This window comes from Amaranthus tricolor, chromosome 1 (assembly GCF_026212465.1).
Source record: "Amaranthus tricolor cultivar Red isolate AtriRed21 chromosome 1, ASM2621246v1, whole genome shotgun sequence".
In the NCBI taxonomy this organism is placed as follows: Eukaryota; Viridiplantae; Streptophyta; class Magnoliopsida; order Caryophyllales; family Amaranthaceae; genus Amaranthus; species Amaranthus tricolor.
In genome coordinates, this window is record NC_080047.1 from 38,971,696 (window position 1) to 38,993,527 (window position 21,832).

General features: G+C 30.0%; 1 protein-coding gene across 1 annotated transcript; it reads left to right on the plus strand.

The window, feature by feature from the left end:
* Positions 1 to 148: 148 nt before the first annotated feature.
* LOC130817815 (bidirectional sugar transporter SWEET16-like) lies at positions 149 to 20,267 on the plus strand. Its single transcript, XM_057683724.1, has 6 exons — positions 149 to 419; positions 528 to 564; positions 1,372 to 1,579; positions 4,935 to 5,096; positions 17,733 to 17,852; positions 19,829 to 20,267. Exons 1-6 carry the CDS (start codon positions 386 to 388, stop codon positions 20,000 to 20,002), a joined length of 735 nt encoding a protein of 244 aa, XP_057539707.1. The 5' UTR covers positions 149 to 385; the 3' UTR covers positions 20,003 to 20,267.
* The last annotated feature ends 1,565 nt before the right edge of the window (positions 20,268 to 21,832 follow it).

Sequence of the window (21,832 nt, forward strand, 5' to 3'; positions counted from 1 at the left end):
GAGACGCATAAGATAGATGAGCTAAATAATCTAATTGATACAAATTTTCAATTAGTTAATTTACCAAATATTAACATTAATTAATTTGACCACACAACCCTCTATTTATATCAAAATAAGCTAAAATCTTCCAATAAGCTATTTTACCAAATATCACTATATTTTTGTTAAAGCAAATCAAGTAGCCAGGTTCCCTTAAAATACCAAGAACTTGTCTACAATCTACATATACTTCATATCTTTCTCTCTCTTATTTCTCTAATCATCCTTTCCATTCCAACTTCTCACAAAATTTCTCGTTCCCCTCTCAAATATATCCCAGCAAAAGCAATTTCAGCTACCAAATTTTTTATTTCACTCATTTAATTAAAAAAAAAAGCTTAAAATGGTTGATTTAAGCTTCTTTGTTGGAGTCATAGGTACCAAAATATTAGCCAACATATACTTATTTCAATGCTTTATCTTATTTATTTTCTCTTATTGTATACCATTAGTCCATTAATTTCCTATTTGTTCTTGTTCTACAGGCAACATAATTTCATTGCTCATGTTTCTTTCTCCAACGTAAGTTTTCCTTAACTTTTAAACAATTAAATCGAAAGCTTAAACTGATTGTTAAGACTCGCTCATAATATGATATTTTCCTCCTTGTATATACCATCTGAAATAAGGGTGGATGAGATTCGTCCATGTCACCTTTTTGTTATTTGGAATGGTTAAATTGATGGTTGAATCTCATAATATACTACTACCTGATGTTAAATATTTTATTTAAAATGAAAGGCGAATAAATTATACTCACTCCTATTCACCTAATGTGTCTTATTTGATTTTTTTCCTTTTTAGGAGGACAAATAAGATTATATGTGAAAAAAAAAATAGTGTTTTTAAATTTTAATTGGGGTAAAGTATTTTAATTGGGATAAAATGAGGTTAGTAGGTGTAAGAATGTGAAAAAGTTAAGTTTAATAAGAATAAATTGATAAAGTTAATATATCCAAAATGAAATAAAAATTTAAGATGACTTAACTAAATAAGAAAATGGAACACCTAAGATGAATAGGATGGAATATTAAGTAGCTAGTTTTTGAGCAAAATATTTCTTAATCGACTATCGGACTAAAGTTTGCATAAAATATTATAAAAGTACTTTTAATAAACTTGTCCTCGTAATTTTGTGATAAATATTAATTTTTATGAAAATATTTAAAGAATAAAGTTTTACTTTTTGATAAACTTATTAAAAAAATAAAATTTTATTAAACTAGAATTATTGACTTTGATACTCAAATAAAATTTCAAATAATCAATTCAATCAAAAGCTTAAATTGTTGGAATTTTATATTTATATATAAATATAAAAAAATGCAGGTCAACGTTTAAGAGGATAATAGAGCACAAATCTACAGAAGGATTTGAGAGTGTACCATACATCTGCACGTTGTTAAGCTCATCTTTATGGACTTATTATGGTTTTATTAAGCCTGAATATCTTGTTTCTACCATCAATGGATTTGGGGTCTTTGTCCAAATGATTTTCGTCATTTTGTTCCTTATTTATGCGCCACGCCCTATGAAGGTAATTCTACTTATTATAATGTGCTTAATTATTTGCTTTTTTAATTAATAGGTTAGTTTGAGAGAAGAAAAGGAAAATCCGATGAGATTTAATCTCAAAATCTTATTTGAAAATAATAATATTTACTTAAACTGAGATTACATGCTTAGTGGTTGATCATGATTATATTTATTACTCCCTTGTATTCAATTTATGTGTCCCATTTTCTTTTATGGTCAAGTCACCTTAATTGTCCTATTTCTATTTTTGGTATGAGTTTTTGACTTTTATGCCCTTAGTAGCTTTATCTTATTTTCAATTATATCCTTCATTACCTATACTAATTTTCCTCCCTTATATTAAAATAACCCATAATACCACTCTCTTTCCTATCCTTAGGGACACTTTTAATTCTCCTTAAAATCCGTGAAAAGTCAAATAAGACTCCTAAGGTGAATAGAAGGGAGTAGTAATTATTAATGTATTTTTATGTCGTGGATATTTGACCCTAAGTTAAAATGGTAAAGATTAACATTTTTTAATAAAAAACTATGAGGGAGGGCCCATGGTCGTCGCTATTTTATCTTTATTTTCTTTCCTATTCTATTGACCTCTATGGCTCTATGCATATTAAAAACTTCTATCTATTTTATACTCACTTTAAGTTGGAGAATTTAGACTTAAACAGATATGAATCACTAATACACCCTCTAATTCATAGAAAAGTTTATATTTACTTTTTCATACTATCCAATATACTTATTTAATGCTTAATATCTTTTATTATACATAATGAAATATTATAAAAAAGTGAATATTAATAATCTTTGCATTGAGACGAATCAAACAAGATCTCACTTGATTATATTTTGATTTATAGATCAAAAATATAATGCAAATTAAGAGCAGTAAGTGAATAGTGTCAAAAAATAAATGTCCCTTTTTTATGAATTGGAGAGAGTAGAATTTAAGTGGGTTGGCGATAGGTTGGCGACGGGCCATGGTTGTCGCTATATGACGTATTGTTGTCAATGTCGTAACCCAATTTTTGTGTTTTTAACGACATTTTAACATTTAATTTTCATCTAGCATTCATATTTTTGGCGTTGGTCCAGTGAGTCGTCGTCCAGCCCACGTTTTCCATTTTAGTGATTAAAAGGCAAGGATAAATATTGTCGCTCTTTTTCCATTTATTTATAGTTTAGTGAAATAACTAAAATAAAAATAAGAGTGTTAAATTTCATCATGTACATCATTGTTATGATTTTATTAGGATGATGAAATTGATGTGAAGGATGGTTTTGTGTTCAATATTGTACTATATAATATTCTTAAATTAAAGCAAAGTTAAGTAAGTTTGAAATTGAAGTAATTAAAAATTGGGTTATTTTAATTTAATTTAATTTTTATTTTTGGGGGACTAGGTTAGAGATGCTGACATCCCTTCATTCTTGGCTCTTGAGTGATAGGGTAGTAAGACCCAATAAGAAATTATAATAGGTGAAAGTATACGTAATAAAATTTTAGTTTATGAAAAATTAACATTGATAATCCAATGTTTCATTATTCATTGTGAATAATTTTAATATTGAATTTTTTTAATAAATTAATATTTTCCCTTCATTTGCTGTCAGCATACTAATAAGGTATGCAAATAGTAAACTAAGGTAAAAGGTTATACTGATAGCAAATTAAAAATAAAAATTAAATTATTAAAAAATAATTTAAAATTTAAATTATTCACAGATACATAAAATTTATTTAATTTTTAAGTCATAACAAGTTTGATAATACATTCATGATATGTTGTACGAATATCTTTATTGTTTAGATGTATGTATAGATAGCTTATTAAATTTAGAACACCAAAAATTATTATTGTATGAAAAGACAAGATTGTACTTACGGCACAAATATGTGTTAAAAACTCAACCACACATAATAAATCATTATTTATGAGAACGTATGAAATATGATTGGAAATTCGTGGTTTGTTCAACTTACACTTGACAAAAGGGAAGATATTGATGAGAAAACTAGATATTTTTGGGGCAAATGTATGGTTAAAATTTTAGGTTAAGCCTATCTATATTTTTGTGGATTTTTATTAAATTTGGATTTTTAGGGTCTGAAATTTTTAATTCGGAATTAATTTTGTTGGGTTTGATGAGTTTAGGGGTTTTAAATAGGTCTTAACCTGATTGTTCATATTTTATTAGTTTTTCATTTTTAAGGTTTATTTAAGTCGAAATTAAATTTATAGGTCTTATGTATGTAAGTGCAGTCAAATGAGATGGTATCATGGTGAAGACATTTTTATTGGGTTGATTCAATGTACACTTATCATCTTAATTAAAGTGATTATTTATACACTTAAAGTGATTTATTGCTTACAGTTTTAAAATGATTACTTTTTATAGGATTAGAGTAATCACTCATAATTTTAAAATGATCATTTATAATTTTAAAGTGATCCATGAATTTAGATTAGTGAGGCAAATTGTATGACTCAGATGATATAAGACTTGTTACTAAGTTATGATTTTCTTTTGGTGGTTGTGACTGCTGAAATTGCTCATTATCTTACTAATTAATCATCGACTAGTTTTAGTGATAAGGTTTGTATTGATGATGGTCCATCTTAAATCACCAATATTGTTTTAACTGATCTTAATCAATAATTAATCATTAAACCCATTTTTCATATAAAAAAGAACTAGCGTAGGTGCCTAGGTGGCATAATATATTGCATAATAAATTAATTAGCTCCCTACATAACGTGATATATAGTGTTTTATTTGGACTTTGCTTATAATTACAAGATAATCATATTAATTAATAATAATAAGACTAATTTAGTATAGTGGTAGAGAGTTTTTTTTAATCCTTATAACAATACGAGTTTCATTCTTATCATGTATAAAATAATGGAAAATTTTATATGGTAATATTAAGTTTTTCATTTTTCTATGTTAAGTTCGATTCGATCCTGAGCTTTTAACTATTCCATACAGTAGATAAAATGTTAATTTTTTTATTAAATAAAGTATTAATTTCGAACAAATTTTCAAAAAAGTGCCCCTTAAGAGTGATGTCATGCGTTTGTTTTTATAAAAAAAGTAATTATGATGAACAATAATAACATAAATTTGACAAAAACATTAACCTTTTGTCTTACTAAGTGCAAAGTTAAATGTTTACAGTCACCAAACAGATCAAAAATACGTTTGTCCAACCACCACGTAAAAAAATCAAAACTTATAATCACCACATAAAATTTCTCAAAAATAATTAATTTATCATATATGTTGCTTATATATATATATTCTCTAGACTACCTCAAACTAGTATTAATATTAAAAATAATAATGTATAGGTAAAGACATGGATCTTGGTGGGCATACTAAATGTAGGATTTTTTGGAGCAGCAATAGTAGTACCCGAGCTCACATTGAAGGCTCCTAACCAAGTTGACGCTTTGGGCTTGCTTTGTGCCGGTTTAAACGTCGTTATGTATGGCTCTCCTCTCACTGCCATGGTAATATTTTTAGTTCTGCATAATTACACCGTATTTAGTTGTGTATAATTAAAATTATTAAATTTTGATATACGAATTCTTTTGAGAGCTAGACGGTCTATTTGAGAGATAATTTGTAATTGAACCGGTCATAAAAGAAAATGTAGATTAAGTTATTCAGTGGACATTAAAGATACGATAAATAGGCATCAATAATGATGTATGTAGGCATTAAATATGCATTAAGTGGACATTGAACTTTAATAAGCTAGGCTTGAGAGACGTCTTTTAGAAAGACAATCTCTCAGAAAACCGAATGATTTTAATATTATGAAAATATATATTAATATAAATTGAATAAGATTGACTAGGCTTTTATACATTAAGAATAAGATTTAAGATAATATTGTTTAATGAATAATGGCTATTTTGTAAATGTATTACACAAAAACTTCGGTAAGAGCATCTCACTTGTGAGATGCCGCCCAATTGTATATATTTTTTTACCAATTTTACAAACTTTAATGTTAATTTGAAGAGTTAAAAGAGCAATTTGAAGACTTAAAAGACCAATTTTAAGGATTTGAAATTGACATTTCAAGTCATGAAATTTGACAGTTTTAAGACTTAAAAGATCAATTTCAATGCTTAAAATCAATTTTAAGACTTCAAAGACCAATTACAGGACATTAAATTCTCATTTCAACTTTAAAATATGATGAGTCAAACTTAAAGTAGATATTAAAACTTTAAAAGTGACCTTTTAAGTCTTAAAATTAAATTTTTAAGTCTTAAAATTGTTCTTTTAAGTCTTAAAATTAGTATGTCAGAATATTTTTAAAAAATTATTGAATCTGGACTAAGGCCACGGAAGAGTAACTGTAACTATTAAACGTTGGATGAAGTGCATAATAACTAGAACATACAGCGACTTATTATATGTCGACTTATTAAAAAAATTTTCTCGTCTATTATTACAGGTGATTTCAGAAATTGAGATTTTAAGATATTTAAAATTTAAAGTATATATTGTTGGGTTTGATGGATGCTTAAAGCGGAATTTCAGGAAACACTTCCCTAACATCTATCTCAGAATCATAAACATAATCAAACATATGAATCATATAAAAGGATTAGTCTATATTACCTTGTAGCGTGAAATCCACGAAATTAACGCGATAAGATAATATGGAGAGCCTCAAACGTTGCTCTACCAGAATCAATTGAATACCAATGTTTGCTAGAACGGAAGAGTAATGTTTCTCTTGCTTTTACTGGTTTTTGTTTCTGTGTGTGTGTATGAATAATTGAGAGTGAGAGTTTAAATTAAAAATATCATTAACACTCACACCCCCATTATCCCCACTTCTCCACTACTAGCATTATATCCTCATATAATACTAGTAACCTAGGTCAAAAGAAACCGATTCTTTTGTTAACCTAATTGGATCGCAAGCCCATACTCCTAATGGGCCCGAGTTATTTATCGTTCAATTGATTCTTTTGTAAGACCTTATAGGATTAATTATATTAGTTGTGGTCCAATTATTATTGACCCACCAATTATATTTATTCTCTAGCAAGCAAATATAATTACTAATAATAATTAACTTTATTATCTTCATAAATATCCTATATATTTATATTTAGTAATTGTCGGAAATGTCTACGGACATATTCCTTCAATCTCCCACTTGTCCGAAGACAATTGCACAATTATAAATTCCTTAAGCCACTTAATGTGAAATTTGACAACACAGTATTATTTCTCAAATTATGTTTCTTGATCTCTGAGTTCGAATTGTTCAACTAAGGATTAACCATTTAATCTTATTCCGCATGGCCATGCAATTTTCAATTCTCGCTCATCAAGAGGCCTACACACCAATCCTATCACATAGGAGGACTTATTCATTCTTGTATGACCATAACTCCCACTCAATTCTTAGCCCACCTGATCACTGCCTTTATAGCCTCCTTTTACAGCACGACGTTTAACAGCGTCAAGGTTAAACTAATTATTTCGTAGTGATTAAGACATACTCATGTCTAAGGAATCCACTAAATATAAGGATTCGATTCTGCCCTTTCGAATCAGATTAGGTCAAGTCTCAATGCATCAGGTATGCATCCATGTAATCGATTAAACATCTCTATGTTTCCATAGCCCATGGAACCGAGCTATCAATTAATTACATGCTAATCTTTAATAAACCACTTATGTCCAATTTAGTGATTTAGATTAGGGACATTATATAAATTGTGATTTCAGTTCACTTATAGGGTTCCATTATTGAAACGTTTCCAATAATCCTATTGAAAACACAAATTATATGGACATTTTATTTAATACTAAACCAAGCAATTAAATAAGAAACAAACTATTTATATTATTGATAAACATTCCAAACATATGGTAAACATAATTCTTTATAATTGTAAACATGAAGTAAACAACCTAAAGACATTCTCCTATATGCTTAAGCCCCATGGACCTAGTATGACACTCATGCTTCGGCTGAGGGAGTGGTTTAGTCAACGGATCTGCTATGTTATCCGTGGTATCAACTCTACTTATTATTACATCCTGTCTTCTAACAATTTCTCGAATAAGATGGAATTTTCTTTCAACATGTTTAGATTTTTGGTGAGATCTAGGTTCCTTGGATTGAGCAATAGCATCTTCGTTATCACAATACAACTTGATGCCATTCTCAATGCTAGGAACTACACCACGTTCACTAATGAACTTTTTAATCCAAACAACCTCTTTTGCTGCTTCAGCTGCTGCTATGTACTCAACCTCTGTTGTAGAATTTGCAACTGAACTTTGCTTGGAGCTCTTCCAGCTCACAGCTCCTCCATTCAGACAAAATATGAAACCAGATTGGGATCGGAAGTCATCTTTGTCAGTTTGGAAGCTTGCATCAGTGCATCCAGTGACAAACAACTCATTAGCTCCGCCATATACTAGAAATTTATCCTTCGTCCTTCTTAAGTACTTGAGGATATTTTTCGCTGCTATCCAGTGTGCATCTCCTGGATTGGACTGGTATCTGCTGCACATACTCAAAGCAAATGCAACATCTGGTCGAGTACATATCATAGCGTACATGATTGATCCTATTGCAGAAGCATAAGGAACATTATTCATACGCTTGAACTCTTCTGAACTCGATGGGCACATAGTCTTGCAAAGTTTAATGCCATGTTGCATATGAATAAACCCTCTTTTGGAGCTTTCCATTTTGAACTTTGTGAGAATCTTATCTATGTAAGTCTCTTGATTTAGTCCAATAAGTCTCCTCGATCTATCCCTATAGATCTTTATTCCCAGTATGTACTCAGCCTCTCCCAGGTCTTTCATGGAGAAATGACTTTTAAGCCATTGCTTGACCGACTCAAGTATGTTTTTGTCATTTCCAATGAGGAGTATGTCATCTACATACAGGACCAGAAAAGTGATATTACTCCCACTTAACTTCTTGTATACACAAGATTCCTCTTCATTTCTGAGAAAGCCAAATTCTTTGACTGCCTCATCAAATCTAAGGTTCCAACTCCTTGATGCTTGCTTCAATCCATAAATGGATCTCTTAAGCTTGCATACTTTCCTTGGATTTTTCGGATCTTCAAAACCTTGTGGTTGTGTCAAGTACACATCCTCTTTTAAGAACCCATTCAAAAAGGCAGTTTTGACGTCCATTTGCCATATTTCAAAGTCATGAAAGGCAGCTATCGCAAGGATTATCCTAATGGATTTTAGCATGGCTACTGGAGAAAAAGTTTCATCATAGTCTATACCATGAATTTGTTTGAACCCTTTTGCTACCAACCTTGCTTTGAAAACACTAATGTTTCCATCCTTGTCTGTTTTCAGTTTGAAAATCCATTTGCATCCAATGGGTTTTACCCCATCAGGCAAATCAACCAAGTCCCAAACTTGATTTTCAGACATGGAATCCATTTCAGATTTCATGGCTTCAAGCCATTTTTCGGAGTCAGGACTCTCCAAAGCATCTTTGTGACTAGTAGGCTCTTCTGATTCTAACATGGTTATTTCAGAGTTTTCTGTCAAAAGGAAATCAATATATCTTCTTGACGGAATTATTGTCCTACTAGACTTACGTAGGGGAACAACAAGAAAAGTTTCTGCCTCATTAGGTAGAGTGACTTCGCGTGGATTTTCTCCACTTGGGGCGGTAGGAGGTAAGTGTGTTGAATGCATTTCCTCCTGGGCATTATCATGCTGGGGCGCCTCTGATGAGGTGTTAACCTTATCCATTTGTTGCTCATCTCGAACTTCTTCGAGATATACATTACTCCCACTTGTTTTTCTAGAAATAAATTCCTGTTCTAGAAAAACACCATTGCGAGCAACAAATACTTTGTTTTCGCTTTGGTTGTAGAAGTAGTATCCCTTTGTCTTTTTTGGGTAACCCACAAAAAGACATTTGTCAGATTTAGGTGCTAGTTTATCAGATATTAAACGTTTTACATAAGCTTCGCAACCCCAAATCCTTAGAAAAGACAACTTCGGAACTTTTCCCGTCCACATCTCATATGGTGTCTTTTCCACTGCTTTGGTAGGTGCTCTATTAAGTGTGAATGCAGCTGTATCCAATGCAAATCCCCAAAATGAAATAGGAAGATCAGCAAGACTCATCACTGATCGAACCATATCTAATAGAGTTCGATTCCTCCTCTCAGTGACGCCATTTAATTGTGGTGTTCCTGGTGGAGTCAATTGTGAGAGTATGCCTCGATTTTTCAAATGATCATCAAACTCGTGAGACAAGTATTCACCACCACGATCGGATCGTAATGCTTTTATTTTCTTCCCAAGTTGGTTCTCTACTTCATTTTGAAATTCCTTGAACTTTTCAAAGGACTCCGACTTATTTCTCATGAAGTAAACATATCCATATCTGCTTACATCATCAGTAAAGGTTATAAAGTAGCTGTAACCACCCCGAGCCATGGTGCTCATAGGTCCACATACATCAGTATGTATGAGAGCTAAGAGGTCATTGGCCCTTTCACTTGTACCTGTGAAAGGTGACTTTGTTTTTTCCCATCAAACAAAACTCGCAAACACCAAATGATTCAAAATCAAATGATTTTAGAATTCCATCTTTATGAAGTTTCTCTATGCGTTTTGAACTTATGTGGCCTAATCGACAATGCCATAGGTAAGTGGGGTTTGAATCATTTGTTTTACGTTTCTTGCTGTCTATGTTATAGATGTGAGTTTCTAAGTCTAGCACATACAACCCATTTAATAATTTAGCTGAAACATAGAACATATCATTTAAATATGCAGAACAACAATTATTCTTAATAGTAAATGAAAAACCTTCCGTGTCCAAAACCGGAATTAAAATAATGTTCTTGGTGATGGCAGGAACATAATAACAATTATTTAGTTCTAAAATTAAACCAGAGGGTAATGTTAAAATATAAACTCCAACAGCTAAAGCAGCAACTCTTGCTCCATTTCCGACTCGGAGATCCACCTCACCTTTGCTCAAGCTTCTACTTCTTTTTAGACCCTGCACATTACTAGTAATGTGAGACCCACAAGCAGTATTAAATACCCAAGAAGCCGAAGTCGCTAAATTAATTTCAATAACATATATACCTAAAGATAAAGCACCAGACTTTTTTTCTTCTAGATAGACGGGGCAGTTCCTCTTCCAATGGCCAATCTTGTGGCAGTGGTAGCACTCATGTAGTGCTGCTACTTTAGCCTTTGGAGTAGCCTTTGGTCTGGGAAAGGCATTAGTGGTAACTACCTTACCATTGCCATTCCATTTAGGAACCCCTTTCTTCTTGAACTTTTTATTCTTTCTGACCATGAACACATCTTTCAGTGCGGGTTCAGAAGGTAAGCTCCTTTCAGCCTGAATAAGCATACCATGCAATTCTGGCAAGGTTGCTTCCCCTCCTTGCATGTAAAAATTTAATCTGAAAGCATCAAAAGTTTCTGGCAAGGATCTGATCACAATATCAGTGGCCAGCTCTTTGGGATAAGGAAAACCCAACTTTTCCATGACTTGAAAATGCCCTATTAAGGCGAACACATGGGGTCCGACGGGTTTTCCCTTGCCCAGTTTGCATTCCAAAAGTTTACAATTAGCTTCAAATCTCTCTAATCGAGCATTCTTTTCGAACATTGTTCTAAGTTGCTGGATTATTGTGTAGGCATCAAGATTGTTAAAACGTCTTTGAAATCATGTTCCATGCAAGCAAGCATCAGACATGTTACTTGCACAGAATTGGCCTCGAGATTTTGCCTAGCTCTTTTCTCTGCAACTGTTGCAGTTTCTGGCAGGGGTTCAGGGAGTGGAGTGTCAAGAACACTTTCCCTTCCTTCAGCTCTGAGAACAATTCTCACAGCCATTTCCCATTCAAGGAAGTTGTTCGCATTCAATTTGTCTTTTTCCAAGACACAGCGTAAGTTAAAAGCAGGAGTGTTGTTGTTAGTTGAACCAGACATGATTTCTACAACAATGTAATAAAGTAAAATTAATAGTCTATCAATAAGCAGTAATTAAACAAGTTTAATAATTTATTCAAAATTTTAAAATCCCCTTTTGAATAAATAACAACTAAGATCCTCTCCCACTACAATTAAACGGACTTTGGCCCTGCCTTTAACTATAGTAGTTAAGGTAACTAAACGTTTTACTAATTATAACTAATTATAATTCTTAGTAGATAGATTGATAATACTTGTTCAATCCTATCTCTTAGTTTCAAAATCCAAAACTTTATTTTTGATGATTTTGTTGAGTGAAACCAAACATGAACCTGTAAATTTTCAAAAAAAATTTACCCCATATCCCAAGAATTATGAGCAATACCTCGCTTTGGCAGAATGTATTATTCATTATCAAAGGCTTATAGGTGTTGTTTGGAAAAACAATAAAACTCAATATTATTTATGGGGATTCAAGTTAATTAACATGGTTAATATTAAGTGAACACATAGCATATTTAACCAATACATTAACTTATGCAAGCAAAGACCAAAATAAAATAAACGCTCAAAGCAAATAAAAGCATGAATAAAAGATGATCTAGTATGGCCCCTAAAAAAAAAACTTCATGAAGCTTCCATGAATCTCCATTGATCACCTTCCTTGAAACTCCTTTCATTTGTGATTACATACTTTGAATAATAAAAAAAAATTAACGATGCGCAGATCGTATTTAATTACATTCAAAACAAACGATTCGCAGATCGTATATACTTGCATTCAAAACAAACGATTCGCAGATCGTATATACTTTCCTAATTTTATATATAAATTTTGTTTTGGGCCATACTAGTCATCACATGTCAAAATAATATCAAATATTATAAACAGCTTTAACTATACAATATATCAAACTAAATGGTCATAACAATTAGCATATAAAATATTCTTATGTTGAGTCAAACTTAACTAATTTAAGTAAGAAATTTTTAGGGAAAAAAAAACTGTTTAAAATTCAATTAAAACTCTATAAATAGTTATATGCACATTAAAAAAAAAAAACAAAAAAAAATTCCAAAAAAAAAACGAAGCCGCATACTCTTGAATAAGAGCAAAACCAAAGTCTGGAACCATCTTCATTATTTAAAAAAAAAAACTTCATCCTTCATGTTAATGGAAGAAGGAACACAGAGGCTCAGAACGGAACCCAGCAGCCGCCGGCAGCCGCCAGCAGCCCGCCTCCCTCCGGCCACTAAGCCACCATAGACAGCTCGTGGCCTGCGCATACATCCTGGTTTGTTTTCGGTTTTTCTGTTTTTTTTTTTTTTTTTTTTTTTTGATGAATTCGAACATATTCGAATTGATATACAATCTTTGTATAGAATTGCTACAAATTTTAGCGAAAACAAGTTTTTGCATTTAAATTTCAATTTAATTGAACAAATTTTGTGTTTTAACAATTAAAATTGAATTGGGGAAAAAATTAGGGTATAAGCATTTTCGATCCAAAACACTTGAATACCATTACGAGAAACACAATAACAATGAACAAATTTTGTGTTTCATTTCATTGTTTGGATTTCGTGAATAATCAAAGCCCCAAGACAATTAACACAAATATCGAATCTTCATAAAAAAAACTGAATTTTTTTTTTTTTTTGTTTGATGAATTCGAACAAATTCGAATTGATATACAATATTTGGCATGAATGGCTTCAAATATCAGGAAAAACAAGTTTTTCGCATTTATATTTCAATCCAATTGAAATTCAATATTATGAATAACTTTCAGACAATTAACATAATATATCTTATTTTCATGAAAAAAAAAAAAAAACGGTTGTATTACTTTTCAGAGAAATATAGATCATATGAATATTATGAATTAGGCTTAGCTGATACCACTGTTGGGTTCGATGGATGCTTAAAGCGGAATTTCAGGAAACACTTCCCTAACATCTATCTCAGGATCATAAACATAATCAGACATATGAATCATATAAAAGGATTAGTCTATATTACCTTTGTAGCGTGAAATCCACGAAATTAACGCGATAAGATAATATGGAGAGCCTCAAACGTTGCTCCTCTATTCAGTCTACCAGAATCAATTGAATACCAACGTTTGCTAGAACGGAAGAGTATTGTTTCTCTTGCTTTTACTGGTTTTTGTTTCTGTGTGTGTGTGTATGAATAATTGAGAGTGAGAGTTTAAATTAAAAATATCATTAACACTCACAGCCCCATTATCCCCACTTCTCCACTACTAGCATTATATCCTCATATAATACTAGTAACCTAGGTCAAAAGAAACCGATTCTTTTGTTAACCTAATTGGATCGCAAGCCCATACTCCTAATGGGCCCGAGTCATTTATCGTTCAATTGATTCTTTTGTAAGACCTTATAGGATTAATTATATTAGTTGTGGTCTAATTATTATTGACCCACCAATTATATTTATTCTCTAGCAAGCAAATATAATTACTAATAATAATTAACTTTATTATCTTCATAAATATCCTATATATTTATATTTAGTAATTGTCGGAAATGTCTACGAACATATTCCTTCATATATGTGTGAGATCTTATTTAATTCGTCTCGATGTAAATATAATTTTAACACATTTTATAATTTTTGTAAAATGTAATTAGAGATATTAAAATTTAAATTATACTTGAAAAATATACAAAAACTCAAATAGTATATGAAGCGAAATCAAAATGACAAAGGTAGTTGCACTAATTTTGAAATGAGGGACGAGGATCATAAACTACGTTTGTCCTATAAAATGTCTTATTTTTCATTTTAGTCTGTGACATTTTATTTGCCTCATTTTTATTTTGGCCATAACTTTTACTCTTTTATTAATTCGTATTTATACATTTTATTTACTTTTTTTTATTTCATTCTCATATTTCTCCTATTTTTCACGAAATATAACTTTTTTCACCTATCTTAGTTTGCTCACCAAATATGCTTGGGGTAAATTTGATAAAACCGACTAGTTATGTTTCAAAAATTTTTTGGTGGTACTTTAAATGGATTTAATTTGAAGTATACAAGAATTTAGTACTTGAGTAGTAGGGATGGTTATGAGTCTAGGATCCTGTTGATTCGTGGACTCGCTCCGTTTATAAGGTCTGGGTCTTATTTTTTGAGACCCATCGAATTCGAGTCGAATCTAAATTTAAAAAATATTGGAGGGTTCCGGTCTGGATCTGAGATCCGAACCCTGCACCCGCCCCGCAAACCCGGACTCGAACCCTTGTAAATATTAAATTGTCTTTTTCTATTTGTCTTCTGCATATGACTTCTGCCTCCAACACTTATTTTCTTTTCATATAATCATTATATATATATATATATATATATATATATATATATATATATATATATATATATATATATATATATATATATATATATATATATATATATATATATATATATATATATATATATATACACACACACACACACATATATATATATATATATATATATATATATATATATATATATATATATATATATATATATATATATGCTACTTGCTAAATGCTAACCCAATTACTTTTATATTATGGACTCGAACTAGTAATTGTAATAGAATTTAAGCGTACTAGTTTAGAAACCCGTGCAATGCACAGATTCATAATAATTTACTTATGTAATGTAATACCCCAAATTTAGCTTAAAAAGTGATTAATAGACTACTTATATTAACAAGGTGCATTTTCTTTTCATGGGAGCTCATTTGCTAACAACTCCACAATTAAGCGTGCTTGGTGTGGAGCAATATTAGGATGGGTTCCCTCCTGGGAAGTTTTTCCGGGCGCGCACGACTAAGGTGAAAGTGCGCTGGAAAAAATTGTGTTGGTTTGTGGGGCTAGTCTACAGTCTCCATGAGTAGTCACCAGTGGTCCGAGGGGTCGGGGTGTTACATGTAAATTTTAATTTATAAATAAAGGTTAAATTATATATTCATTATTAGATTTCAAATTTCAGTATTTAACAATTTGATAATAGGCATTTAGATGTATATAATGATGCAACTAAGCATATATATATTAACAAATTTAGATTTATAAATAAATTTTTGTTTGTTAATTTCTCATAACAACTATTTATAAGGTTGCAAGATTCAACATAAAAATAATGCCAAATTTGCACTTGATAATTTCCTTATATATGTGTTCATTATAGATATCAAATATTTTAATGCAATATAATGGAAAAAAATGACAAATTACATTAGAAACAGTTTTAATTCAAAACTCCTTTAGTATGTAATTTTTCTTTTTATAAAAAAATTTCATGATTTTATCCAAGTTTTATTTAGTTTACACCTAAGTAGTTTTTAGCCCACTAAAATCTTGACATTTGTCTGGGTAATTAAAAGAGTACCACGTGAAATTAGGCAACTCTTTCAATTATTTGTATGATGATATGGATGACGCTATGCGGCTTTAGGTGTTAAATTAGTATTAAAATTTTGAAAATACGATAATAACTCTCTTACAAATTTACGAAAAATATAATGACTTACAAAAGGTTTAAATTTGACAAATCAATCAGACTTTTTTAGACCAATTAAGAACCCTACACCCATCAAACCCGGAGGGTCTGGGTCTGAAAAATTTAGACCCTTAGGATCCGAATCCGAGTCTGAATCTCTAAAAATTAAAAGGGTCCAAGTCTAAATCTGATTAGACTCACTCCAGACCCGCCCATGACATTACTAACGAGTAGTTGAGTGTCAATGCTTTAAAGGAGTATATGAGGTACGTATTTTGTACTGTTGAACAAGATTATGATCCAACAGAATAGAAACGTGGATAACCTATCCTCGCCATTAGGATAATAAGCTAATATTAATATACTAGTACTACAAATAATAATATATTAATAAAAATAATAATAATAATTATTATTATTAATATATTGTCAAAAAGTATTCAATTAGTAGTAAGATTAGTGGACCAACAATGCCAATAATTTCAAAGCAATAAAATTTCAATTAATAGATTATAGAATATAAATACTGTACTACTTTCATTCAAATAATAGTGAATATTTATTGACATTGGTTAAAATTTAATTCTTTCAAAATCATAATTATAATTTTTACTTGATCCCGTAAAATTTACCTTAAAAAATGTTCAACATTTTGCTACGATATAATTGTGCTCATACAACAAAAAATTTGATGGATGTACAAACATTCTCCTTTGTTTTCATGAGTTTGCTATTTTTTTATTTTGTCTGATCCCATTTAATTTGCTACTTATTCTTTTATGGAAATAGTTTGACCGAAATCTTTAATTTTCGTCGTTACATTAAATTTTTTTAATATTATCTATGGAAAATTTTGGAACAAACTAGTCTAAACTTAAGGTCCATATTTAGCGATTAATTTAGTCCCCCTATTGAGATGATAATCTTTAAATACTTTTAAGTAGAGTATAAGCTACATCAATTTTTATGGCCCGTGGATATGAAATGACATGTAGGCCTATTTGTTGGATGGGATTATTAAAGTTATAGATGAGGATTGGTCCATTTGGGATTGACTTACTTTTAGACCTATCAAATCAGTTAGTCGGATCAATTTTATATCCATCATACTTGGATCGGAACATGTTAGAGCTCGAATCAACCTAACTTGACATTGAATTATATATATATATATTATTTTGTAACGAGTTTCGACTAAAAATAATGACGTACAATTAAAAATTGTGACATAAAATTAAAAATATTGTAGAATTAAAACGGATCAAAATGGTCGAATTTGGAATTTGGTCGGGTTTGATCCATTATCTTCCATATTTTTCAGGTCGGATTATTTTCGATGCAGATAGGGTCAAAATTTTTGGTTTTTTTTGGTCAAATTAAAACTTAATAGGTCTACTTATTTTTCTTCTTGAAGTGGTTATCTTTGCAACATATTTTATTTTGTGGCCAACAAATATGTGTTATATGGGTCAGGTTAAGATTAAAGATCGAATTAAATTGATCATATATAAAGATTAAATTAAAATCTTAAAAAATACTCCTATACATCGTTATAGTTGTGGTTTTCTCTACCCAATTAACAAAATAAAAAAATAAAGCAATAATGTTAATTATAGTTTGCTTACAAATTATTATATTCAAATATGTACAGAAAACAGTGGTAACAACAAAAAGCGTAGAGTTCATGCCATTTCTGCTATCGTTTTTCATGTTTTTGAATGGAGCAACTTGGACGTTTTATGCAGTGCTTCGTTGGGATATATATCTTATGGTAATATGCTCTTAATAAGCTTCTTCACTATCTTTTGCAGTACTACTATTAATATTGATGGCTTACTATGCTCCATTAATTTTTAAAACAATTTTTGAGTCAATATTTTTAACTTTATCATAAAAAATTATAAATATTATATAATTAAAAATCAGCAAGTTTTGTATGAAATCATCTCACCGTGAGACGGGTCCATTTAAGTAGTCCATTAGTTTAAAAAACACAAATGAAAAACAACTTGTCTTATATGAGATCGTCTCACCATGAGACGGGTCCATATAATAGCCCATTTTTTCAATTGATTACTTATGAGTGATCACTCTAAGACTATAAAAAGTGACTATATTAAAATTATAAGTGATCACTTTAATGTTATAAGTGATCATTTTAAGACCAAAAATATATATTGGGCCATAGAGATGGTCTCACCATGAGATCGTCTCATTTAAGAATTAGTAAATGAAAAACAATAAAAACTGAATTTACATTTGTATAAGAATTGATTATTTTTTAAATAGTTTGGATTGTGTTAAAAAATTTATAGATTAAACCAAATCTAATAAAATTCTCACATTAATATAATTTTTAGTCTATATATCTTTTAAAAAGCTTATTTAAATTTCTCCCCCAACTTAAATGAGATATTTTGAATGAGAAGATATTATATATATAGGAAAATTTACCCAGAATAATCCAATCCATTCACGATTTTCCTACAATAATCCCAACTATCGATTAACCATGAATAATCCCAACTATTGACTCACTTAACCTGTGCTGTTGTTGCTCTTGTTTTTACCGGTGCAACAGGTAATTTTCTGGCATTTAGTCAATAGTTGGGATTATTGTAGGAAAATCGTAAATAGGTTAGATTATTCTGGGTTTATTTTCCATTTTTTAAAATATTTATCTTTTTTTTTATATTCAAAATGACTTGCTACAATAGGTAGCAGGTCACCCGAGTGTACCCAAGGCAAAGACCCTCCTAAGTTCGGATTATTCATGGTTAATCGATAGTTGGGATTATTGTAAGAAAATCGTGAATAGGTTGGATTATTCTGGGTAAATTTTCCATATATATATATATATATATATATATATATATATATATATATATATATATATATATATATATATATATATATATATATATATATATATATTAGCATATTAAGTGTTATAACATAATTTATTTGTGGTTGTAACATAATATATTTGAAGTTATAACCTCCAAATATATGCTGGCATAACATCAAATGTATTATGTTATAACCCCAAATGAATGTTGTTATAACTCCAGATATATTATGTGACTTTTCACATTCCACTTAACAGGTGCGCTTTGATTTCAGCAGCAATTTTTTTTAAATTAACATAAATTAGATTTTAGCTGCGCTTTTGAGAGCCGTCTTTACAAAAAACGATCTTAAGTAAGAATTTGTGTTGTTTAAATAATAAGAATAACGCTATTGAAATATTGTTAAAGACAAATTTTTTATTAAGATCGTTTTATCGTGAGACAGCTTAATATGTGCTAGTCCAATATTAACTTCAAAAAAACTGCACAAAAAAAAGTGTTTTAAACTTACTTAATCAGTTATTTTTTTTAAAAAAAGCCTTAATTGGGCTGCTTCTATGGGTTCGTCTCACGTTGAGACGGTCTCATACAAGACTAGCTGATTTTTAAATTGTAATTTAAAAATCATTAAATTTGGCTAGATATATAAAATATGGAATTATATATTTATATTCTAGTTTATAAAGCACATCTATCTTTATAAATAATATGAAAATTAATGATATTCATACCATTGCATTTTCAAATACTTTTTGACAAATATTCAATTAGTAATGATTTTATATCCTTGAAGGCAAATCATTAGCATTCCTTTTTGTCTATCTTAAAAAAACTAATAAAAAACTCGTTATTAATTTTAAGACTTTGATATTGTTGTTGTATTATCGGAAATGTACAGGTGCCAAATGGGATAGGATGTTTTCTTGGAGCAGTACAATTAGTCCTCTACGCTATTTATAGAAATGCTAAGCCTTCCAAGAGTGATCATCTTTTGTCACAAAGTCTATTAGAAGAAGGTTCACAACAAGCAATTCTCAATTCTTCCTCAAGCCATCCAACCAAACAAAGATAAAAATTGGTGGATTTTTTAAGCAATTTATGGCTTTTTTTTTTTCTTGAAAAATACATGTATTCTTTTATTTCCTCCTCAAATACTTATTTTCTTAGAGATAAAGAAGCATACATTTTATGTGAATATGGAATTTGCACTAAATGTATTATTGTATATGTTTAGGTTTATTGAGACCCGATGTAAGTTATTATTTTATGAATTATCACTATATTAATATACAACTTATGGGGTGAATTACGATGCCATTATACTGCACTTTGTATAGTAATAGGTTGTTTGGAAATATAGTTTTTTTGTTGGCTTTAGACCTTTTATTTTGTCAAAATTTTATAAAATTTCTCGATAAATATCTTTTAAGTTACAAAGAAAAAACAGTCAATATCCAATAACTAAATTTATCACAAAAAATCTCCTTAAATAGTTTGACTCATTGCACACAACCTACACCACTTTGAGTAACTCATTAGATGAGTAAGGCGCACAATTCCAATAACAAACACGATTGTGCTACATATGATGCACAACTATTTGACTTTAATTCATTTTACCCCTTCTCCACCTCAACGGCAACTCTCCTTTTAAGACGATCTAAGCCATCAGTTCTAAGTTTAGTCCTATCAATTTCAAGATCTAAAATACTAATTTTAAAATTTAAAAGGCTAATTTCAAGACTTTACGTATTCAAAGTTTGTAATGTTTTGAGTCATAATACTTTAAAGTTGGAATGAATATTTAAAGTCTTATAGTTGGTCTGTTAAGTCTTAAAATTGATCTTTTAACTCTTGGTATCAACTTAATGTCAAATCCAAAGACTTAGAATTGGTTTTTTAAATCTTAGAATTGATAATCACTACAAAAAAAAAAAAGTGAAATATTAACAAATTTTGTAGTAAAACACCAACAAATTCCCTACAGAATTTTCTCTTGTTGGTATTTATCAACAAGTTCCCTACAGGCGCTAAATATATTGGCATTTACCAATAAGTTTCCTATAAACACTAAGTATATTGACATTTACCTACAAGATACCTACAGAATTAATTTAAGTTTTGAAATTGATTTTTTAAATCTTTAAATTACTTAAAAAAAGTAATTAAGTCAGTCCAATAAGATGCATTTCACAAGAAAAACATATCATCAGATTAAACAGGAAAGATAATTTCTAAGGAATATGTCTTCCTCCCTCTAGTTTTTTGCATTCAATCTCTAAGTCTAAATTCATCAGATTATTTCTAACTTTGACCCTTTAAGTAATCTTTAGTTATTTTTGCTCTCTTTTTATGTTTCTAAAGCTCTAACTTTCAATCTTTTTTATTGGTTGCTATTCGTCTTTTCTTATGGCCAATTAGTATTTGCATCTCCCCAACCATTTCATGTATCTTCATTTCAAACAAAAGTCTAATATTCTGATCCATATAGTAGTGATGGTCTACTGGTCATTTGATAGAACTTTACCTATAATTTTAGGGACACTCCTCGATCACATAATTTTTCTCTGTTGCCGCTTTTTATTTTTGCCACCCACAGTAATTCTATGGGCCATATTTTATTGAATATCCCTATTAAACTGAAATATCAATGTATTTTCTATAAAAATATATTATAGTAGTTTGTATAAAAGAAATACTTAAGAATAATTTATTATTAGGCTCTAAAGGGTCTACCTTACTTTGCTTTGTTTTTTTCTCAAACAAGCACTAACACAACTTTTTATTTTAAGCAAACCTCATTAACTTCGATTCTCCTCGTTTGAGTTATTCCCTTATAATTTATTAATCAAATTATTATTTAATTACATTTTACTCCCTTTCTTCCTTTTATTCTTTTCAT

What these genes read in the sequence shown, in the direction of transcription:
- LOC130817815 (XM_057683724.1), top strand. Translation starts at nt 386, where the DNA reads ATGGTTGATTTAAGCTTCTTTGTTGGAGTCATAG. An exon ending in CTCATGTTTCTTTCTCCAAC is followed by an intron (nt 565 to 1,371) that starts GTAAGTTTTCCT and finishes AAAAAAATGCAG; the next exon opens with GTCAACGTTTAAGAGGATAA. An exon ending in GCTCTCCTCTCACTGCCATG is followed by an intron (nt 5,097 to 17,732) that starts GTAATATTTTTA and finishes AAATATGTACAG; the next exon opens with AAAACAGTGGTAACAACAAA.